General features: G+C 36.4%; 1 protein-coding gene across 2 annotated transcripts in view; it reads right to left on the bottom strand.

Moving 5' to 3' along the window:
• The window catches only part of PIAS1 (protein inhibitor of activated STAT 1), a 125,510-nt gene that overhangs the window by 36,613 nt on the left and 64,378 nt on the right, over positions 1-24,519 (bottom strand). For both annotated transcript variants that reach the window (XM_058541933.1, XM_058541931.1), the window contains exons 3-7: positions 15,313-15,397; positions 15,004-15,051; positions 11,719-11,809; positions 10,920-11,054; positions 3,426-3,531 (exon numbers count right to left, since the gene is read on the bottom strand). In XM_058541933.1, coding sequence (XP_058397916.1) covers positions 3,426-3,531; positions 10,920-11,054; positions 11,719-11,809; positions 15,004-15,051; positions 15,313-15,397 — 465 coding nt within the window. The remainder of the gene's footprint in view (positions 1-3,425; positions 3,532-10,919; positions 11,055-11,718; positions 11,810-15,003; positions 15,052-15,312; positions 15,398-24,519) is intronic.

The raw sequence follows: 24,519 nt of genomic DNA, 5'->3' as shown, positions 1-24,519 counted from the left end.
ACTACCATGTAGCCTGGTGCTTGAGAAGCCCAGAACCTCTCCTTGACCTCTCCTTTTTCTTCACCCCCCCGAACACATAACCCATCAACATTTCTACCCTTCAACACTTCTCAAACTGTCAACTTCTCCCTACTTCCATCATCATTATGTTAGTTCAAGATACCACCCTCTCTTATCTGTACAATACGTTCCTAAATGGCCTCCCATGCATCAGCCTAGCTCCCCTTCAATTCAGTCTTCCAAGTGATCTTTTTATTGCCCAAATCTGATCATGTCACTCTGCTTAAAAATCCTTTAAGGGTTTTCTATCATCTGTCTTTATATCATCTATATGACCTCACCTCATGGCTATTTCTCTGGCCATTCTCCTCCTTTGTTCTCTCTGTTCCAGCTCCACTTGGCATATTCTCCTCCCATCTTGGGGCTTAACTCCTCCTCATCCTTATAATCTTATCTTAAACATCACAGTACCAGAGAGGACTATGTTCTCCTGTTTTTACCTCCAGAGTTCCCTGTCTGTCTTTTTTAAGGCACATGTCACAACTGTAATTCATTAATGACTTGTGTAATCATTTAATTCTGTCTTTCCCATCAGACTGCAAACTTCTGGGGGATGCAGAGACAGCGTGTATCTTGTTTAATACTATATTCTCCTGTGCCTGGAACACAGCAGACTCTTAATATAATTTCTTGATTGAGAAGAATAAATGAATAAAAGATTAATTTTGAGCAGGAAAAGGGATATTTCCACCTGAGACTGAAGAGAATAAGTAAGAACGGATACAAATGTAGACAAGTTGAAAAGTAGTTATGGTGGCACCAAGATTAAGGAAGAAATTGGCAGTTTAAACAATTCACATCTTGTAGCCCCAATTTTCTTGCGTTGGAATGTACCAAGAGAGGGAATTGTATCACCAAGGTTTAAAGTGAATGCTGAAGGAAGAGAAAGAGGAGACAGGAACTTGACCAAGAATTAATAAAGAACTATTTTTGTGAGAGTTGTGAGGAGACAATTCTACACAAAGGTGGAAACCACAATACAAAAATCTACTAAATCAAATTAATCAAAGAATGGCTTTCTCTGTGAAAAGCCTAAATACTATCAACTTCATTCTTACAAGAACATAATAGTGCCTGATTTGACTAATAAAACTTTGCCAGCAGAATTGATTGATAAGATTAAGAAAGACTTACAATGAACATATTTGCAGGTAATCTGATTCTTCAAAAATATCTGAGAAACCTGCCAACATTTTCTTCAAGTTGTTTTACGCAATGTTTTAATTATACAATTAATTTGTGGGGAAAGTTATTTCTTTACAGATAGCATCAAGGCAAACAATCTGTTCTTTAGTCAATTACAATAAATGTCTTATTGGTAGGATCCAAATTAATGTTTTGTTGGTTCCCCAGGCCAGTAAGTAAGATAAGATATAAACTGCCACAAAAATCCTACCCAACCCGCAACTACTGTCCACCTCTAGCATTGGATCAGAAAGGAAATAAACAGCTTTTGAATGTGGCTAACAGTGGTTCCTTCCAGAAAATAACATAATTCTAGGCTCAGCAGTTCCCCCTCTCCCTCCAGATGGTGCTACAGCTACAAGTGGAGAAGAGTTAACAGCTTGAGAAAAGACAGTTTGCCTTATTATTATTATTAAATATACCAGCTTCATCTGCCTTATTTCTTGGTATTACCTTTTCCATACAGGCTGACATAATTCCATAATGCTTTCTGACCAGATGAGATTCTAGCACTATGTGGCAAATATAAAGATTCTCATCAGAACAACCAGAAATAAACGTCAGCAACAGTGTGAAAAAAGAAAAGCTCTTCTCTTGCACTCTCCTTCAAAGCAGATGTCTGTCCTTTCTTTTCTTTCAGGATCCCCCACTATCTCCTTGTCCCTGCCAAATGGTGCTTCCACTCCCCTAGACCTCAAACCAGTGCTGTCGTTCTAGCTCTCCACTGTCTGTCAAGGAATGCCTACAAAGGCATTAGCCACAAGTGTGCTCCTCTTGACTCAGAACTATTTGCATTTTTAAAAGGGCCCTTTTAATACAGAAAAATCCTTCAATGACCTATTGAGGGTATACTGATGTTCAGAAGTAGTGGGATCTCTTCCTCTGGCATAAAAGCAGGTTAGAAAAAAGATAAAAGCTATGCCACAAAAGGAAGGGGGAGAAAAGCTGGGCTTACTACTTTAGTTCTTTCCACCAGAGTGTTCCTAACTACAAATCTGACAGTGGGCTTCATTAATCAACTCACATCAAGAATCCTTAAAGGGGGCCGGCCCTGTGGCTTAGCGGTTAAGTGCACACGCTCCACTACTGGCGGCCCGGGTTCGGATCCCGGGCACGCACCGATGCACCTCTTCTCCAGCCATGCTGGGGCCGCGTCCCACATACAGCAACTAGAAGAATGTGCAGCTATGACATACAACTATCTACTGGGGCTTTGGGGGAAAAAAAAAGGAGGAGGATTGGCAATAGATGTTAGCTCAGAGCCAGTCTTCCTCGGCAAAAAGAGAAGGATTAGTATGGATGTTAGCTCAGGGCTGATCTTCCTCACAAAAAAAAAAAAAAAAGAATCCTTAAAGGGTAGCTAGCTAACTCTTGTCTATACAAGTTTTGTTCCCTAAGTGCCCCAACCCACCCCCAAATCCACCCATGAATCATCTATCTCTCAGAAAGAAGAAAATAAAGGAAGAACTTAGCTAACCTCGTTGGAAAGTCTGCCAACCTCTGGCCTTAAGCCTCAAAAACTGAAACCACAACAGTCAATTTGCCGACCTTACTACATCTCAAATTCAACACAACAAAATGAACCATCTAGCTATTCATACCTACGAACCCAGACTTTGGAGGGGCTTTAGAAATCATGTGGTACAAACCTCTTGTTATAGATGAGGAATATGTGGCTCAGAGAGTAGAGTGACTTGTCCAAGGCCACATAATTAACAGCAGAACCTACCTACTTCATTAATATTTCTACCACCCCACTGACTCTCTTTTTACTTTGTTAATGCAGGGACGTAGTCATCACATATCCCTGTTTATTTTTCCTGGATAAACTTTAAATGTAAAATAATTCTCATAAAATATATGCCAAGATTTCCTTCCCATCTCCTAGAATTCCTTAAACGTTTACTTATCTTATGAAGTTCTGGTATAATATTCTTCTGTGTTCATGTACTGACTTCACAAAGTTAATTTTAAGATCAGGTCACGACAAAGATATTAAAACTACTTCTTAAGTCTTGATTTACTCTAGCTCACAAAACAAAGTTTTCAGTTTTTTAAATCTTCTATAACAAATTATAGTAAAAAAACAAACCCTAAAATTTCTTGAGTTAAGAAAATACTACTCTAACCTTTACCAGAATAGTTCAGCTGCATAAATAAAATAAGTTTATCATACGTACTTAAAGCTCTAGAATGATCCGGATTCCTTATTCCCTTTGCTCGTAACCTCTGAAGAAGAACTGTTGAGGACAACTGTTTTACAAGATATACTGCCATGGAATAGTTCTGGAAAAAAAAAGATGTAGAAAACAACATATGTAAGTAAATAGGACATCTATTTTAATCCCACAGTGACAGGGAAAGAAAATTAACACTTGTTAAAACACCTACTGTGTGCCAAGCACTATCTTAGGTGTTTTCATGAACAGTAATTCATTTAATCCTAACCAAAAAGCTGCTGAGGTGGTCATAAACCTACTTTTATGGATGAGGAAGGTGAAGTTTAGTTAAAGAACTTGCCCTAATTCTCAGTAAAAGAACTTGCCCTAATTTGCAACTGTCAAGCAATAAAGCCAGGTCTGTCATGCTTCTATATTACCTGACTGCCTATGTTTGAAGCTAATCAATTTAAAGCACTTACATAAAAGAAGGCTGTTAAAACTAAATATAAACCAAGGCCAATAGGATGTCAAAGTCATCATAAACCATATTTAGTAGGTAATAGATGTATCTAACATAGCAGCTATTAAAAATATTACAAATTAGATTGGCTTCCTAATCTATACCATTTAATCTCTCTGTATGCCTTTAACCAGTTCTTGAGAAGATCTTACTTGGGCCATTATCACAACAAGCAGAGGGAATATTAAAGACTTGCAAAGAGAAGCTGCTGGTTCGGCAAATGAATAGATGAATATCCATTACCAGCAAAAGGATTACCTGGAGATGGTAGTAGGAGAAGGGGACAAAGGAAATAATTAACAAGCCAAGGTAGAGGTGACGGGCACGTGATTAGATAAGAAGAAGAAAAGAGTGCTGAGGCTTATAAAGGGTAAGAGAGAGATCTAAATAAGAAGGCTCACTTTCCATTTGATGTTGGGATCAAGAGGAAGATCAAGAGATCCAGAAAGAAACAAAAGGAACAATAATTACTGCCATCTCCTATCTTATAGCTACATACAGTTTTCAAAGCACTCTTAACTACACTATACACTATCTACTTCATTTAAACCTCACCGAAGGCCTATGAGAAACAGGTAGGATGAGTATTTTTCTAAGTGAAGGACTGATGAAACCAAGGCATAAAAAGATATGTAATCTGCTCATGATCATGTATGTGCTTGATGACAGAGCCAGCACTAGAAAGCAAGAAGAAAGAGTAGGCAGGGATGTTAGGACAATGGACTTACTCAATGACCAAGGCCAGTGCAGTTCTCTACAGTTCTTGCTTTCACACACCTGGTTTGCTGTAACTCCCCTAAGCTAGACCAATGTTCATTCCAACTTTCAGTTACTTTCACACTTTTGATAACGCATTCCTCTGTTTTGGCAAAAGAGAAAATATCCTACAATGCACTCTGGAAGGTCAAATTTTCATTTAGAGTTTAGAAACCTATCCACATTCATATGTTACACATTTTCTGGGGAAAAAATGAAGTGTCAAAAAAGCTAATTTACTTTCATTAGTAAATTTCACAATTTATTAATGAGGAACAAGTAACCTTACGACTTGCCTAAATTTTAGAGCATACAACATACCAATCTAATATAAAACTAAAAACCTTCTTTTAGGGGGAAAAAAAACCTTATTCACCTTTATTATTTATTTAATGCTTCAGGTATAATAGAAACTGAAGAAATGCTAATTAACACTGTGAAATTATGTACTGACAGCTTGAATCTTCAGAACTAGGAATTACCCTAAGGCTTTACATAAATTTTTAAGGAGAGATCAAGTGGAAACTACAACTACAACTTCAGTGAAAAAGTATGTTCACTCTAGTTGAAACACGTAACCAAATAAGGAAAAAAAAGAATGCCAGGTATTAACAAATGCCACTTGTACTGGTAATATGGAATTAAATTTTATATCACATGAAGGAGATTCAGCAGCAAAAAGCCCCAAAACTTCATGATGATATAGTATCTCTTTTCAGTAGATGATATTATATTGTTCCCACTAACCCTTCAAAGTACTACCTAACTCCAACATTGATATATATTGCCTTACGCTGATGTTTTGTCAAATGCTTTTTTGAAAGCCTTCAAAATTGTTTATCAAATTCATAGGACATTGTCTCTGTAATTAAGATATATATAACCTACTCATTAAGTGTCCTTTACAACCAAGATCTAAATAACTTCTCTATAAAGAGTTTAATAGATGCTAAATGCAGCCATTACCCTGAGGTAGGATAAGACATTACAATATAGTTCACTTAGCTTATTTCCTTCAAGCACTGTACGAGCTCTTCTTTTATATATATATATTATTATGTTTTCTTTTTTAAAAAGTTGAGCTATAATTGACATATAACATCGTGTTACTTTAAGGTGTACAACGTGTTAATTTGACACATTTATATATTGCAAATGATCACCACAGCAGATTTAGCTAACACTCGCTCTTCTATTTATTTCCTTTGAAGACATATTTCTAACATTTCTCAATGGCAACTAATAATACAAATTAATCCCCAAAACAGTAAGAGTTGAATTAAAACTAGTGATTGAAAAACAGTCTACTATGTTATCTTCTGGGCTTTGGAAAAGAATAATTTTCTTTCAATCTTTTACTTCAAAAAGAAGGTCTCCAACTTGTAGATCTCACCTGGTAGATCTTCAAATCATTGAAGATACTGTCTTCTTTCTGAGGTTTGAAAGGCTTCCCATGGAGGAGTATCTTGCCCTCTCCCCTAGTGCTGTATATCAGCAACGAACATTTCCTACCTCTCCCACAGTTGCAGACTTCTTTCACAGTTCACTGTAAACATCCTGGTGTTTACCACACTTCCCTAGTAGGCTATACTTTTCACACACACACAAAAACAAAACATTTTCAACACTCTTCAAAAAGGGGGACAAAAGGGGTAAAATCCAAGGTACACTACAAGTAAAACATTTAAAAGTGTTTTTAAAACCTAACCATGACTTATTAATTAGGCAAAGAAAAAAATATATAACCTTGATAGATGTCAAAAAGGATACTGATAAGATTCAAAATCCATTTCTCACAAAGATATTCAGTAAAAGAGGAATATAGGAATACATCGTTGATATAATTAAGTTCTCTCAAAAATTAATAGCCATTATAATACTTAATGTTGTGACACTAGTATTCTCATTAACATAAGGAGTAAGTCAAGTATGTCCACTAGCACTCTCATTACTTAACATTGTTCTGAAGGTTCTAGGCAGCACAAGAGAACAAGAATAAGGAATTATGGCATAAGTATTAGGATTATCATTATTTCTATAATGATACATCTCAAACTTAAAGCTGCCTACCTGGAAATACCAAGAAACCAACTAAAAAGCTATTGGAAACAAATATGAATTCAGGTATTGAGTAAACACTCAACAATAACTAGCTTTTAAATAAACTGACAATAAATAAATACTTTAGAAAATATAATAGAAAAAAAGATCTATTTACAATAGCAATAATAATAATAAGCAACACAGTGATTAATAATATGGAAGTGGCCGGGCCTGTGGTGTAGTGGTTAAGTTTGGTGTGCTCCACTTCAGTGGCCCAGGTTTTTGGGTTCAGATCCCAGGCGCGGACCTACACCACTCATCAGCCATGCTGTGGCAGAGACCCACATACAAAATAGAGGAAGACTGGCACAGATGTTAGCTCAGGGACAACCTTCCTCAAGCAAAAAAAAAAAAAAAAAAAAAAAAGAGGAAGATTGGCAACAGATATTAGCTTAGCGTGAATCTTCTTCAGCAAAAAAAAAAAAAAAGAAAGAAAATTAATAATATGGAAGATTTATAACAAGAAACCTACTAAAGTACTGAGAAACATAAAAGAAGATTTGAATAAATGGAGAAACATACAGTTCCTGGAATGGGAACATCAAATATTATAAATAAATTAATCCTCCTGAACTTATATACCAATTTAAAGCAATCTCATTCAGATTCCCAGAAAGATTTGGGGAGTAATGTAGGGGAACATGTCTCACTCTCTGTAATTACCTTTCCAACATTTCCACTCTCTTCAAAGCCCCTATTTCTTCTCTCATTCTCAGCAGACTTACCTCACTTCCTATCTCACAGACATATGAGAAGTCATCAGATCATAACTTCCTCATCTCTCCAGGAGCAATCATATACACTCATCCAATCCTTTTATTCCTCCATTAACTAAAGAAGCTGTCCCCTCCTAGCTTCCACGAGTTACCACGCAATTCCTTATTGATTATCCTTTTTTCTTCTTTCTTGTATATTTAATCTCTTCCTCTCAAGAAGATATCAGCCCTTGTGGTCTGGTGGTTAAGATTCAGTGCTCTCACTGTCGTGGCCTGGGTTTGTTTCCCAGTTCTTCTTGTTGATTGTCATACTGTGGCAGCTGCATGTTGCTGTAATGCTGAAAGCTATGCCACTGGTATTTCAAATACCAGCAGGGTCACCCATGGCAGACAGGTTTCAGAGGAGCTTCCAGACTAAGACAGATTAGGAAGAAGGACCTGGCCACCCACTTCCGAAAAATCTGGCCATGAAAACCCTATGAATAGTAGCAGAGCATTGGCTGATACAGCATCAGAAGGTGAGAGGATGGTGCAAAAAGACAGGGCAGGGCTCAGCTCTGCTGTAAACAGGGTCACTAGGAATTGGAATCAACTTGAGGACACTAATGACTCAAAAAGATACCTGCCATCATCTTTTATACATGTTAAAGACTCTCCCATTAAAACAAACAACTCACTCTCATCTCACATTTCCCTCCAGCTCACCCTTCTCTCTTTCCAAAGCCACATTTCTAAAACTCGCTATCTCCATTGCCTCACCACTGGCTCACAATCTGGCATCTCTTCCTACCATCCACCAAAACAGCTCATGCTAAAGTCACCTTCATGTTCCTAATTCAAAGGGTATTTTTTTAGATTTCAACATACTTGACTTCTCAACATCTGTTAAATAATGCTCACCATTTCTTTCCTTTTTGAAACTTTTCCCCTGGCTTCTCATACTCACCCTCCATTTTGCTCTTCTCTGGAACTATATCCCCAGGTCCTCTGCAGGCTCATTCTCTTCTCCCCGTATTAAATGTTATAGTTTCTCAAGAATAACTCTTAGGCACTCTCCTCTTCCTACTTGATACATTTCCCCTAAACAACATCAGTGTTACTTGTGTGGCTCCAATAACCACCAATATGCAGATGACTCAGTTTTTCCTCTAGCCCAAACTTAACCTCTGAGCCTACATGCCCAAATTGCCTATTCAGAATGTCTCAAAGGCGTCTCAACTCAATACCTTAGAAACTAAACTCATAATTTTCTCCATTTAGTCCTCCAACACTCCTTCCTCCAAAGCAAAACAAAACCTAAACTCAGTCCTTTTTCACTGTTTCTTCTATCTCAGTAATGTTATCATTTACCTTGTTACTTAAGCCAGAAAAACAAGGAGTCATCCTTGACATCTCCCTTTCTCTCAGCCCCTACTTCTAATCTATCACTTAGTCCTACAGATCTACTTATTTATCTCCATCCCCACTGCCGCCATTCTAGGCTAATATAATGTCTCTCTCACTAATACTAAAGCAATAGCTTGCTCCTAAGAGGCAACCTCTCTGCATGAGTCTGGCCTCCATTCAAGCTGTTTATCACTCTGAAGAATGACCTTTTCTAAACAGAAATATGGCCCTGTAAACTTTCTACTTAAAAAGAGAACATCCTTAACATTAACATTACCTCAAAGGCCCTGCATAGTTCAGCCCTTTCTTACCTCTCCAGCCTCATCTTGTATATTGCTCTGACTCATTCTCTGCACTCTAGCCACAATGGCTCCCTTTCAGTTTCTTGAAAAGAACTAGGTTCACGGCTGCCCCTGGACTATTGTGCAGGTAGTTTCCTTTGACCTGTTTGCCTAACTGATTCCTTCTACCCTTCTCTCAATTCTTGGCTCATCATTACTTCCTCAGAGAAGCCCTGCCTGACCTCTCTCTAGTTCAAAGTGCCCTTTAATATACTCTAAAATCACCAGACACCTCTCCCTTATAGTACTTACATTAAGTAAGTTCACACTTTTGTGTGTGACCACCTGGCCCCTAGATCGCAGGCTCCAAAAGAGCAAGGACTTTTTTCTTGCTATGGTACTGTCAGTTTTCAGTATGATGCATGGCATATAGTAAGCATCAATAAATTTCAAATGAATTAGTGAATAGGTATGAGCTCATATGATAAAACTGCAATAATCAAAAACATTCTGAAATTGTCCCAGAAAAAGAATGCTCGACTAAGAAACAATGTAGAAAAAGTTCAGAAACACACCCAGGATAAATAAAAATCAAATATATAATAATGGTGGCTTCTGAATCAGCATTTATTTAGTTAATAGTTTTAGAACAACTGGCTGACTATTTAAAAGATGGAAATAAATCTTTCTTTCACACTACATATAAATTTACAGTGGATTAAATATTTAAAGGTAAAACAAGAAACCTTAAAAGTCTAGAAGAAAATATAAACAAATATTTATGTAAGCTTGGGAAGGGCAGATAGACTAGGCGTGATGGGGACTGAGGGGGAAAGACTCTCAAGGAAAACTGGTTAAGATTTGGCTCTATAATAATTGAAATCTTCTACACATTAAAATTAGTCACGTAAATAAAAATAAAAGGCAAACAAATAGGAAAGAAATATTTGCAACATGTGAAAGAGGGGTAAGTCTTAATAAATAAAGAAGTCATAAATCAATAATAAGAAAAACAGCAATAGAGAAATAGATACGGATACAATTTTCAAATGTTAATAATCACAAACATAAAATAGGTTCAATGTCAGTAATAATAAAAAGAGTACTAATTAAAGCAATAAGGTGCCATTATTTACCTGTTAAATTGGTAAAGATTTTAAAGAAGATAAAACTCAGCGTATGGGTTAACAGGCACATGAATAACATTGAAAGTTAGAGAATAAATTTATACAACATCTTTTGGTAAGACATCTGTCAATGTACACAAAATTTCTTAAAATTCTGCATGCTCTTTGGCTCAGCAATTCCACTTCTGGGAATTTACTCTAAGAAATTATCATGTTATGTATGCAAAGCTACAGCTACTAGGATGGTCTTCAAAATGTTCTTTGAAATAGCAATCAGTCAATCAATCAATCAATCAAATAAGTGCTCAACAATAGAGAATAGGCTGAATTATGGCATACTCATATTGGAATATGACATAGCCATTTAAAATCATGAAGATGAACACAGAACGACATAGGAAGATATCTGTGATAAACTGCTGAGTGAAAGAATCAGGTTATAAAACAATGGATACTGTATGATCTCATTTTTTAAATGGGAACATGCTGAAAATTCATTGCGAGACAAAAATAAGTCCTTTTGCAATTCACTTTACAATGTCATTTACATATAAGCTCACGTAGCCATGGAGATTAACCCATCCTTATGATACAAAACTCTGGTAGAAACAAAATTTACTTACTCTTCCAATTTCTGCAGTCCAAGAAACAACAATGGTGTTTGGTACTGTTGTGGACAATCGAACAAGTGAGGTGATATTAATTGGTCGGCTGGGTCGCTTTGGTTCCACACCATTTTTAGTAGGTGGAAGATAACCCTAAGGATGAAATATAATTTATTTCTACTTATTATTTCCACAACCATTTCTACTTCCCCAAAAAAACAAAACAAAAAAACCCCTACAAACTACATACTAGAAAATATGAATATTTTCATTGAAAAGTAGAGAAGTAAATATTTACAAGAGTTTCCTGTGTGTTTCTCTAAATAATTCTATAATTTCATTATAGTAAGCCTGAGAAAAATATTGATGATAGAACTTAAAAACCTCTAAAATTTAAGAATCAGAATGAATTCATGAAGAGTTTGGATAAGAGAATAAGGAATATTTTAAAGGTGACAGTAACAGCCCTCATTCTCATCCTCTGTTTAAGGCATAGCATTCCTCAAATCTCTATTCCACCACAGGCTTCCAGAGTCACATGAATACAGTTGAGGTTTTGTTGAAACAATTTCTCTCCCCAAAATCCAGTACAACACTAAACTACCACACCCAACTCCAAGTCCCAGACTTTGTCTCCATAGCTAATGTCACAGCTGTTAATTGTACATACTTGGTACAAGTGTTTCACTCAGTCACAGGAATATATATCCAAAAGAAAGATGTTTTCTTAATGAAAAACTATGATTAACAACAGCTGTGATGACTTACTTGATAGCTATGTTGGCAATGCATTTAAAAAATAGCTTTTAGGACTTACTGGAAGGCTGCAAGGTTTTGTATTCACTTTCACACAAAGATTGGGTGGGAAGTGATCTTCTTGTGGACAACTGGTTTCTGATAAACAAAACCTAAACAACAAAAGACAAGTTTAATTTCCTTTGTTAAAGGATGAGCTCATTAATATTTTTGTTCAATAGCTAATCTAAAGGATGGTCAAACACCAATAACGAAAAAACTATTAAAACTAGACAATGATGAATAAGCATATTTTAACAGGTTTAAAATAAATAATTCTGTCAATGTAGAGTTTCAGTGATCACAGCTGTCAACCTGCAGTTGTTTTCATAATATTTCCAATCATCTGTTTAAGCATGTTCTGAGCAGGGGGAAAAAAAGACTCTAGAGTTGAATAAATTTAAGAAATTCTGAAACAAAAAATTAAATTAAGTTTCCTTAATACAGAACTTCTCAGAGCTAGGCTAACATGCATTATAACTTTTTTAAAGTGAAGTATAATATACAGTACTAATCAAACTTATTTGCCTATGGAATATTTTTTTGGTTCTCAGCAGAACATACTGTAAATACTGAAAGTCCATTCCCAGGACCAAGTTCTGCCCACTAAGCCAAAGTACTCCACTATTCCCTGAGAAATAACATCATCTGTATTATATTTACATGTACTTACAATACTATTTTAGAAAATCATGAAAGTATTTATTTCTAAATTAAATGCATAATCTTTTAGGAAAACCAAGGACAGCTACATAATTTATAAATTCTCACTCTATTCACTCTTACATACATCAAGAAATAAATTATTAATTTACTATTTAAGCCATCTATTCTTAATTACCTCTTATTCCCAATATATGCTGAGGCTCATTCTACCTTTACAGAACGTTCACAGTACTTTTGAGTTACATGTTAAGAAGAACCCTCTCTCTGAATTCTGTGAAATAGTCATCACACACAAACATCTTCCCCTCAACATCTGTGGTGCAGGGTCTTGACCTGCTGGCTGTGAAATCTGTGTGTGGAGAGGGTCCACAAAATGGGACAATTTTCCATGTAAAATTTTATGAGTACATATATATGTTCATCTTTATGGGGAGACAATCTACAGCTTCCATCAGATTCTCAAAGGGATCAGGGATCCAAAAAAAGGTTAAGAATTACTGATTTACAAAGATTTTCTCGAAATATACTTAGCAAACAGATGTCAAAGCTCACAGGATCACCTCTAACCCCAGCAGAACCTTCTATTACAGGCCAGTTCTTTACACTGCAACAGTAAAAGGATGCCACAAAGTTTTTAATCAATTAGTCCAATGCAGTGATAAATTTAAAACATGGAGCTTGGCTGCCTGAAGGAAAAGAATAATTTATATGACAAGTTGACTCCTATTCAATTCCGTAAAAAGTGAAAATCTAAACCGCTCTAACAAAATAAAAAGAAAAAGAAGGAATAATAGCAGAAAGTTTCTGTGAAGGAGTTCATGCGGGTGGGGAGGTGAACAGGGACCTCAATGAAAACAGACTAGGAATCTAATAGAGAAAATACTGATCCCAATTCTGACTGAAGTACTTTCATGTTTTCAATAAAGATTTATAATTAGGATAGTAGATAGGTATACACTCCCAACTTAAATAATACACTGGGATTGCAGACCTAGCAATGGGAGGTGGGGAGGGGTGGATGCCTAAGAATTACCAAATATAAAATAAAATTGTTCTTTTCCATCAAGTTATGGCATAAATTTGAATTATAAACAGCTAAATCATTTCTAACCATCAAGATTCCCTTGGACTCTCTAAATTAGAAAGTTGATCCATATTAGGAAAAGAAACCTTCCTTTAGAATGTGAACCATACCTGTGCTGCTTTAAAGAATGTATGTACATTAATATAAAATACTGAGGGGAGTAACTAGATCTTTTGTTCTAGAGCTATGGTTTTCAAACTTTTAGTCTTGGGATTCTTTCTTCAAAGAAAACTAACCCAGAAGTCAAACATGCACTACTTTGGTTCAGAGTGTGTGTGTGTGTGTGTGTGTGTGTGTGTGTGTGGTGTGTGTGTGTGTGTGTATGTGTGTGTGTGTGTAGTAGACCCCTAAGGGTTGCCCCAAGCATCAGTTTGAAAACCAGTTTTAAAGGATAATGTCAAATATCAGTATTAACAAAATGTAAATTGTTGAGGCAGAAAGTAAAAAAGACTACAGCAATATATAATTAATTAGGAAGGCATCATTTTTAGTCCTTTAATTTATTCAGTCATTATCACAGTCTGCCCCGACAGAGGATAAATTACCTTTTACATAGGAACACCTTTGTCAGCGCCTTCCAAAACAAAGACCTCAATCTCTCCTCTCCTTTCTCACTGTTTTTATCACATTATTTTTTAAGCCTAGATCAGAGGTTTTCACATTGTTCCACGAAGCACTGAGCAAGTGCTTTAATCTCTTTTCTGACCTCCTAGTGTATTTATAATTTGTACATACAACTCAGTAACTGATTATTGAGACTAGGCTTCCTGTTTGACTTATCCTTCCCACTCTATGGGGAAAACAGCTTGTTGAAGAAAACAACTGTCTTGTAGTTCCTCTTCTATCCCTATGGCAATAGGAACAGTGTGGCGCACTTAGGTTCACACACGGATAGTCACTGAGTAAAAAGAGCAGCATAAGATGGTTTATATAAGCAAGAGAGAGAGAGATTAATGTAAAATATTTATTTCTTAGACAGAAGAAATGGGCTAAGAAGAGAAATTGATTATGGGGCAGTTGCGAATCCATGTTGGAAAATTTTCCATTCGTCTTTGCAAAACTATCAAGAGATGTCTCATGATGGAATCTAAATTAGAGAGTATTCAAATTAATGATTTAAAATATAGGGCAAAGCAAATTAGAATATTTTGGTTTTTGTTAGTCCATGAGACACTGTAGACTTAACCTAAGTACTAGTACCTTATCTACAGAAGTTCGTCACTCATGCAGATAAGGCCTATGCTTTCATAAAACTTGATATTTCTAAAGAGCTGACCACTATGATATTTAAACATATCATTAGCTGGAGCCTCTCAACCAACTGCGGGTAACCTAAATGGAGAAATGTGGTTAGATATATGGTACATGACTTGATGTATCAAAATCTAAATTGTATAAAAATTAGGATATTTCATAACAGGAAAAGTTTTTTCCTCAGCCAAACATCTGAACCCAATACTTTCAATATACTTATTGGAAATTAGGTAGATTTTTAAGAAAATCTTTAAAGAATATTAACTTTTAATCTTTGGCTATATATTGTAGTCAACACTGTACCTTAACTGGACCTGTACTGTGAAGTCACATTTGGTCCCAGAAATATCCCTAGAAAAGACAGAGTAAGAACTACAATTATTTTAAAAATATGCACATGAAAGCTGATTCAAGGACAGTTACTCCAGAAAGTTTTTCTAATTATCAGAGATATAACTGTTCTTAAGAGTAACTAACACTATAATAGTATTTTCAATACTAATATTTGCATGACACTAATACTCACCCAATAACTGTTCTAAAAAAATCACTTATTATAGACAATACTAGATTCAAAGACCAAAATGCAAGTTACACTTGAAGACAACTTACATGGAACTACTGATTTGCTGCACTTGTTGTGGGGTCAATGCAAATGCAAAACAGGTTTCTCGAAAGCGCTGACTGTTGTCTGATGCTAAAGGAGAAAAGAATTATACTTTTAATTACCTTCAAATTCATCAGTAGAGAACAGCAAAATAACCAGAACCATTCACACGCCTTTAATTAACTGGGGTGTATTCTAGATACATCCCAATTGATAACAAGGCAATTAGCGCCCTGAAAAACAAAAAAAAAGTGCCAGTTGTAACATAACAGAAATAGGCACAAAAATGGCTAATTCCAGAAGATATATCAGGATTCAAATTCAGAAAATACATAATCAAAGAAACAATAATAAAAATTATCTAATCATACAAACGTTTGCATCTAAAAAGCATACGTGATATTAATTTTACTTAAAACAGAATAATATAAACCCATTTAAAGATACACAGTTTCAGAGCTAAGCAACAAACATACGCACCACGAGATCTGCACAGGTCAGATGCCATTTGGCCTTTTAGGGAAATTAAGAATTTTATCATCTCCCATCTAACTATACCATGCAAGTTCTATACAACAAATATCATATATAGTTTTTCCTATGCTTAGATGACTTCAGTTCAAAATTTGCCCGTGGTCACTATTTCAAAGAAAGAAACAGTTACAAGAAGAAAGGAAGGAAGGGAAAAGAGAGGAAGGGAGGGAGAGAAAGGGAGGTGAGGAGAGAGAAAAGAGCAAGACAGCAGGCAGGCAAGCACAGGTCAGTGTAGAGCAGGGATTCCTATAGTATGCTGCTGTGAGCAACAATAGCGCTACCGGCTTTTAATACAACTTATATTTCAAAAAACAGCGGTCAATATCCTTCTTGTTCACTAATGTTTCCTCAGGGCTTTGCACAAAGAAGCACTGAATGACTGCTTGTTGAATGAATAAAAGAATATGAAAATTAAGAAATACCAGATTAAACTATGTAAACTGTACTTTTCCAGGGTAATTTTCTAGAACAAAAAGATCACTAAAAGTTATTACCAAGAAACTCCTGGCCTGTGGGCCACTTAAACTAGTGCAGAAAACGTAGCTGAACTTGGCCATCTCTTGCTTAAACTGCATTTGATCCTAACTGCAAGCAACACTTCCACTACAACCAGCACCAAACTGCAGTTCGTTATGCTGAAAAATCTGTCCAAATGTATCAGAAAGAGAAAAAAATGGAAAAGAGTACTGCTGATCTACAATTTCATCTCAATATAGGAATATCTTTTAAATGCTAGATTTGTGTTTCTGCTTTGTGATCTGGAAAGGTTCTTTTCTTAAGTAATCTACCCCTAAGAAATAATTACTAAACAGAAACTTATCTTAATTGTGAAGTATCAGCCTGGCAAATGGCTGATAACCAAGGACGGGAATGTAGAAAAGCAGACAGCTTCCTCTGTCAGGCAATGCAAATAATTCCTTTGCTTCTTCAAGGATATATCTTTATAAAGATTTTAGTCCAGGCTTAGCCTAATTTAGCTTTCTGATTCCATTCTAAAAACAGTACTAAAATAATTTCCCAAGAACAAAAATTCATATTACTCTCATGGCAAAATTTCAGACTCATTTTAGAATATATGAGTACAGTAAGTTTTAGACATACACAGGCAGATTTAGACAGAGAAGATGTGACTAAAATAATGAGGCTGTTTCTTGTGCCACACATAGAAATCAGGTTTATTACTTAATAAAAAACCCCTATTTATACCCTCTTTTATATATAGATTGCAATGCTCATAGGATTATTACTACTTATCTGGAAAAGCATCTTTTCATACTATGTGGTTTTCAGGTTTAATTTCTGCTTTGAATGCCAGTGAAGAATTTATACTTTTGGTCTTAGATAACAGACTATATAAAAACTTTTCTGAAAGTGAATTAAGCTATCATTATCCCTTTCAGAAAAATTCAGGCCAAATAGAATCATAAAATCTTCATACTGAAAAAGAGGTCTTACAAATCATCCAAAACAATGACCTCCGATGTTGGGGGTATGCATCTCAGGGGGTACACAAGACAATCCATAGGGATACAGGAAAAAATATCTATCTACCTATAAAATAGAAGTTTTATAAAAAGTTAAGATTTTACACAAAATCTAATTTATGAAAATACCTAAATTTTACATAAAATCTTAACTTTTTTAACTTCTATTTTTTGTTTTATAACATATAATATTAGTATAATAGTTTAATATATATAACAGATATATATGGCATATGCTAAATTATTTTGCTGAGAGGTGCATGTAATCAAATAAGTTAGCAGACCACTAATCTAGAGTTCAACCTTCCTTTCAATCCTTCCATTCATACTTTGTTGGAATGCTTTTAGAGATGGGTTCTCACTCTTTTAGAGTGGTCATTACTTTGTCAGGCAGAAGATGGCTGGTGATGAACAGTTTCACTGTAAGAAAGCTTGCAGCCCTATAGAGAGTAGCAAAGTTTAGTGGGAAGAAATGAGATCACACAGACCTGGATTCCAAACTGGTTTTCCCACTTACTTGCCATGTGACCTTAGATACTTATCCACTCTGAGGTTGTTTCCTCCAATATTTTAACATAAACACACACATACACACAAACTCTCAGAGGGTTATTTTGAAGAATATAAATGAGGTAAGATATTTAAAACAACCAACAATTTCCTTCTCTGTCCCCTTTCCTCCTACGCCCTTATACTGAATCAAAAAATACAATGCTGTAACTTCCACCCACTGATGTCATACAGCATGTCTAGTAACATGCTTGTATGTCATGCTTGTAGTGACAGCTTACATTGCTTGTAAGCTGACTGATGTGCCATTCTTCGAATATTTTAAACAGCATTAATGTACCCCTCTCTCTCCATCGATTCTTCCCACCGTATTTCAGGTGAGATTTCAGAATTACTCACCATCCTGATCTTTCTCCTCTGGACATACTCTAGCTTGTCACGCCCTTAAAGTAACAGCCAGAACTGGACACACTGTGTCATACCATACATTATTTGTTCAAAATACTTGCTGCCCCTCTGTACCCGCCCATGCCCAAGTGAGGATTATACTTTCAGTGCACCGACACTGGCCTTGACCAATGAAATGTGAGTGGAAGTGTACCATTTCCAGGCAGACCTTTAAGAGCTATCCTTTGGTTTCCCCATCTTTCTTTCTAGTCTGCCTGGATACTAGAACGAAGAGAACAGAGTAGAGCCACAGTCAATCTGTAGCTAGTATGTAACATAAGCAAGAAATAAACCTTAGTTTTTCGCCATTAAGATTTATGTTTGCTTTTTGTAAACTGACTGAAATATTATTCTAGATGTGATGTGACTAGAATAGCATTTCTATCAACAACTACCATCTACTATTGGTAATCCACACAACAATATTGAATAAAAGGTACCTGCTGCTTTTTCAAATTTAGAAATTGAGGTTCGAAGTAGTTATGTAACTATGAGGGCCTCATACTAGATAGGCAGAACCAGAACTGGAACTCAGATCTAACATCTCCAAAGCGCATGCTCCTCTCATAACATAGGTCTATTAGCTCTCCTTATCTAGGTGCTGTACTTCTAGTAATACAGTCTAGCATTATATTGGATCATGGAAAACAGGAAAAGAATTACCCACTAACCCCTCATCATAACTGCTTATCATTTTTACATACTTCATTTCAGTCACTTTCATACTGAATTGTACATACAATTTGAAAGTTCACTTTAAAAAATTACCCTTGTATTTTTCAATTACAATCTCTATCACCATATTTTAATTATTGCATTGTAGTCTATCTACAAGGTATATGAAAATTTTAATTATTCCCTTGATTAGTCATTTAGGTTGTTTTTAATTTTTCATTATTTGAAACAACTCTGTGAACATCTTTGGGCTTACACGTTTATTTTTTGGAAGGAGTGGCCAGTTATTATTTTCTTTGGATCAATTCCCAGATGTGTGATTTCTGGTTCAAAAAGTATGGAGATTTTTATGAACCTTGACACATCACAAGAGTGGTTTTCAAATGGCTGTAACACTATTTACAAGACCATGAACAATTTACACGTCTACTAATTGCATGCTTCTCTGGCCTGAATGGGAGTTGTTGCTAATTTAATGGGTGGATCCTGGTAACTCCTTAGTCGTTTAATTTGCATTAAGACTTTTTCCCTGTTTGTTTGTTTTTTTTTTTTGTGAGGGAGATCAGCCCTGAGCTAACATCCGTGCTAATCCTCCTCTTTTTGCCGAGGAAGACCAGCTCTGAGCTAACATCTATTGCCAATCCTCCTCCTTTTTTCCTTCCCCAAAGCCCCAGTAGATAGTTGTACGTCATAGGTGCACATCCTTCTAGTTGCTGTATGTGGGACGCGGCCTCAGCATGCCCAGAGAAGCGGTGCGTCGGTGCGCGCCCGGGATCCGAACCTGAGCCGCCAGCAGCGGAGCACGCGCACTTAACCACTAAGCCACGGGGCCGGCCCCCGCTGTTTGTTTTTAATTTCCTATTTAGTTAACTGTCCAATCTTGTCCTATGCCCATTTTTATATCTGCATAAAGGTTTCATATATAAGAATATTAACCCTTGGAAATTTGCTGCAAATATCTCCCCCCAGTCTGCTATATTTTTTCATTTTGGCTACATTTTTGGATGATATAAAAGTTAAATTTTTACGTAGTCTAATCCGTCAACCACCTCTTTTGTAAATTCTAGTTGTCCCCCTTCTTAGGCTCAATCAATACACAATTCAGTTCTTTGGCTTGTTGTTTCTGTGTAATTATTAACCCATGTGGAACTTATTTTAGTATGTGTTATTTAAAAAATCTAAATTTCTGCTGCTCCAAATTGCTTAGTTATACTAATACCATTTGTTAAATAATCCTTTCCTTTCCTATGGATACATGTGCTTTATCATTTATTAAATCCTTATATCCAACGTGTTCCATTTCCAGGCTATTTTCCCATGGGTCTTTTTTATCCTGGCTGACACTCTGTTTTTTAATTATTATACATTCATTATGTTTTAATATCTTATAGTTAGGTTTCTCTCCATCCATTCTTCTTTTTTTCAGAACTTTAACATCGACTCAAATATTTATTCATCTATATGAACTTCTGAATCCTTCTGCTATGATTTTTAAAATCCACTGGTATTTTGAGTAGAATTACAATAAACCTATGAATTATTTGGAGAGCTGACATCTTTATATCTTTACATCTTTAGTCTTCCCATCCTGGAGAATGGTACCTGTGTCCATTTATTCATATCCTCAAGGTTTTGTCATTTTCATCACATAGATTAGTTATACAGTTCCCAATAAGATTATTTTTATGCCAAATATCAATCAATAAGAGAAAGACTGAATAAACATTCATATAATGGAATACTCTGTAACCAAAAAAAAAAAAAAAAAACAGAAAAATCAGTAACACCGCAAGCTGGTTTCTTTTTGAAGATCAATAAAATTGTTAGACTTCTAGCACGACTAATAAGAAAAAGGAGAGAAGACACAAATGACCAATATCAGGAATAAGAGGTGACATCACTACAGATTCTATATATTAAAAGCATATAAGGGAATAGTATGAACATTTTTATGTCAAAAATTTTGACAACTCAGAAAAAACAGACGAATTTCTTGAAAAACAAAACCTATCAAAGTACACTCAAGAAGAAACAGATAACCTGAATAGTCCTATATCTAGCAAAGAAACTGAATTTCTAGTTAAATATCTTTCATGAAAGGAAACTCTGGGCAGGCCCAGCTGTCTTCTTGAGGGAATTCTACCAAATATTTAAGAAAGAAATAATACCAATTCTACATAAACTGTTTCAAAAAACTGAATAATTCTATCAAACATTTAAGAAAGAAGTAATACAAATTCCAGATAAACTCTTTCAAAAAAAATTAAAAAGGAGAGAATACTTCTCAACTCATTCTACGAGGCCAGTATTATTGTAGTACCAAAGCAAGACAAAGACATTATAAGAAAAGAAAATTACCAACCATTACCTCTCATGAGCATAAACACAAACATTCTTAACAAAACCTTAGCAAATCAAATCCAACCATATATAAAAAGGATAACACATCATAACCAAGGGAGATTTATCCCAGGAATGCAGGCTGATTCAACATTCAAGTCCCTAGATTAACAAACTAAACAAGAAACACCACAGATGTAGTAAATACATTTGACAAAAATTCAACATCCATTCCTGATTTTAAAGAAAACCTCTCAGCAAACCAGGACTAGAAGTAAATTTCCTCAACCCAATAAAGGATTTCTACGAAAAACTTACAGCCGACATTATAATTAAAGGTGAAAGACTAAATGTTTTCCCTAAAAAATTAGGAACAAAGCAATGATATTCACTCTCATCAATTCTATTCAACAACGTACTGGAGCTTCTTGCCAGTGCAACAAGGCAAGAAAAAGAAATAAAAAGCATCAAATTGGAAAATAAGTAAAACTGTCTATCGACAGACAATACGATGATCTATGTAGAAAATCTGATACAATCTATAAAAAGCTATTAGAATAAGTGAATTTAGCAAGGTAAAGATGACATACAAAAATCTGTTATATTTCTATATACTAGCCGCAAACAATCAGAAACTGAAATTTAAAAAATACATTTACAGGGCCAGCCCAGTGATAGTGATTAAGTTTGCAAGCTCCACTTCAGTGGCCCGAGGTTTGCAGGTTTGGATCCCCGGTACAGACGTACACACTGCTGATCAAGCCATGCTGTGGCAGTGTCCCCCACATACAAAATAGAGGAAGAGTGGCACAGATGTTAGCTCAGGGCCAATCTTCCCCAAGCAAAAAGAGGAAGATCGGCAACAGATGTTAGCTCAGGGCCAATCTTCCTCACCAAAAAACAAAACAAAACAAAACAAAAACCACATTTACAAGAGCATCTCCTCAAAATGAAATGCTCAGGGATAAATCTGACAAAAGAGGTGCAAGACCTGTGCACTGAAAAATGCCAAACACTGCTCAGAGAAATTAAGGACCCAAATAAATGAAGAGATATACAGTGTTCATGGATCAGAAGACTCAATGCTATTAAGGTAGCAGTTATTTCCAAAATGTTCTATAGATTCAATGTAATCCAATCAAAATCCTAGCTAGATGGGTTTTTTTGTAGAAATTGACAAGGTGCTTCTAAAAGCACCTAGAAGAGCCAAAACAACTTTGAGAAGAAAAGAACAAAGCCAGAAGGTTAACATTAGTTGATTTCAAGACTTACTATAAAGCTACAGTAATTAAAACAATGTAATGTTGGTGTCAAAATAGAAAAAGCGGGGCCAGCCCCGTGGCTTAGCGGTTAAGTGCCTGCGCTCCGCTATTGGCGGCCAGGGTTCGGATCCCAGGCGTGCACCCACGCACCGCTTCTCCAGCCACGCTGAGGCCACGTCCCACATACAGCAACTAGAAGGATGTGCAACTATGACACACAACTATCTACTGGGGCTTTGGGGGGGAAAAAAAAGGAGGAGGACTGGCAATAGATGTTAGCTCAGAGCTGGTCTTCCTCAGCAAAAAGAGGAGGATTAGCATGGATGTTAGCTCACGGCTGATCTTCCTCACAAAAAAAAATAGAAAAAGAGATCTGTGGAACAGAATAGAGAATCTCAAAATATACACACACACACACACACACCTGATTTTTTTGTGTGAGGAAGATTAGCGCTGAGCTGAGCTAACATCTGTTGCCCATCTTCCTCTTTTTGCTGAGGAAGACTGGCTCTGGGCTAACATCCGTGCCCATCTTCCTCCACTTTACATGGGACACCACGACAGCATGACTTGACAAGTGGTGCGCCGGTGTGTGCCTGGGATCTGAACCCAGGGCCACTGCAGTGGAGCGTGTGCACTTAACCACTACGCCACCGGGCCGGCCCCCACACCTGATTTTTTTATATTTATTTATTTATTTATTTTATTGATGTTTTAATGGTTTTTAACATTGTGAAATTTTGGGTTGTGCATTTTTGTTTGTCCATCACCATATATATGACTCCCTTCACCCCTTGTGCCCACCCCCCACCCCCACTGCCCCTGGTAACCACAGTACAGTTTTCTCTGCCCATGTGTTGGTTTATATTCCACATATGAGTGAGATCATACAGCCCACACCTGATTTTTGACAAAGGTACAAAGGCAATTTAGTTGAAAAAGAACAGTCTTTTCAATGAATGGTGCTGGAACAACTGGATACCCATATGCAGGGAGAAAAAAAAAAGGAGCCTGGAATCATTAGCATACTATGTACAAAAATTAACTCAAAATAGATCATAAGTGACATCAGGAAAAATGGTAGAGTAGGAAGCTCCAGGAGTTTGTCCCTCCTCCAAAATAACCATTAAGCTGGAAAAAAAAAATGATCAGAATCAATGATTTCAGAACCCTGGGACCTGATCAGACACTCACAGCAACCAGGGGAGTACTTGACGAAGACAGACTGCTGAAATTTGTTAAGAGAGCCATGTGAGTGATTTAGCAACTATCCCCCATTCTTCAGCGCCACTGTAGCTGTGGGGACCGTGGCCTGCCTTCCTAGAGAGGCTGACTGCAGCAGTATGGACAGTAAGGACCTGGTCCTCCAAAAATTTGGGGTTGAGCATTTTGTCTGGTCTGGTGGTTCCCTGAGAGAGCAGAGCAGATATTTCCATTTGTTTCAATGCCCTCTCAGGCTTCAGAAGCTTTCCTAACAGGATCTATCAGAAGACTGAAAGAGATGTACACATCTTTTTTTTTATCTTGGATCCAGACATTTGCAGAAATCTGTCAGTTCACAGGCTGACTGAAGAGACAACAGAAGAGAAACTTCACAGACCACACAAAACAAGGAATGCAGACTTTGCAAAAATAGTGTGGAAAATTCACTATATAAACGGACAGCTGCAGCCCTCAACAAGCAATAAAAGCAATCCCTGAGAAGAAGGAGAGTCTTGACTTCCAGAGTTAGCATATTAAAATACTCAGAACAGCCAGTTCTCAACAAAAAATTTACAAGGATAGACACAGAGACCGATGGAATACAACTGAGCGCCCAGAAATAAACCCTCACATATATAGTCAATTGATTTTCAACAAGCATGCTAAGACCATTCAATGGAGAAGGAAGAGGCTCTTCAACAAATGGTCCTCGGAAAACTGGATTACCCACAGGCAAAAGAATGAAGTTAGACCCTTA

This window comes from Diceros bicornis, chromosome 5, assembly GCF_020826845.1.
Source record: "Diceros bicornis minor isolate mBicDic1 chromosome 5, mDicBic1.mat.cur, whole genome shotgun sequence".
Taxonomy (NCBI): Eukaryota; Metazoa; Chordata; class Mammalia; order Perissodactyla; family Rhinocerotidae; genus Diceros; species Diceros bicornis.
The sequence above is the reverse complement of the archived record's forward strand: the minus strand, read 5'-3'. Positions and strand labels throughout refer to the sequence as shown.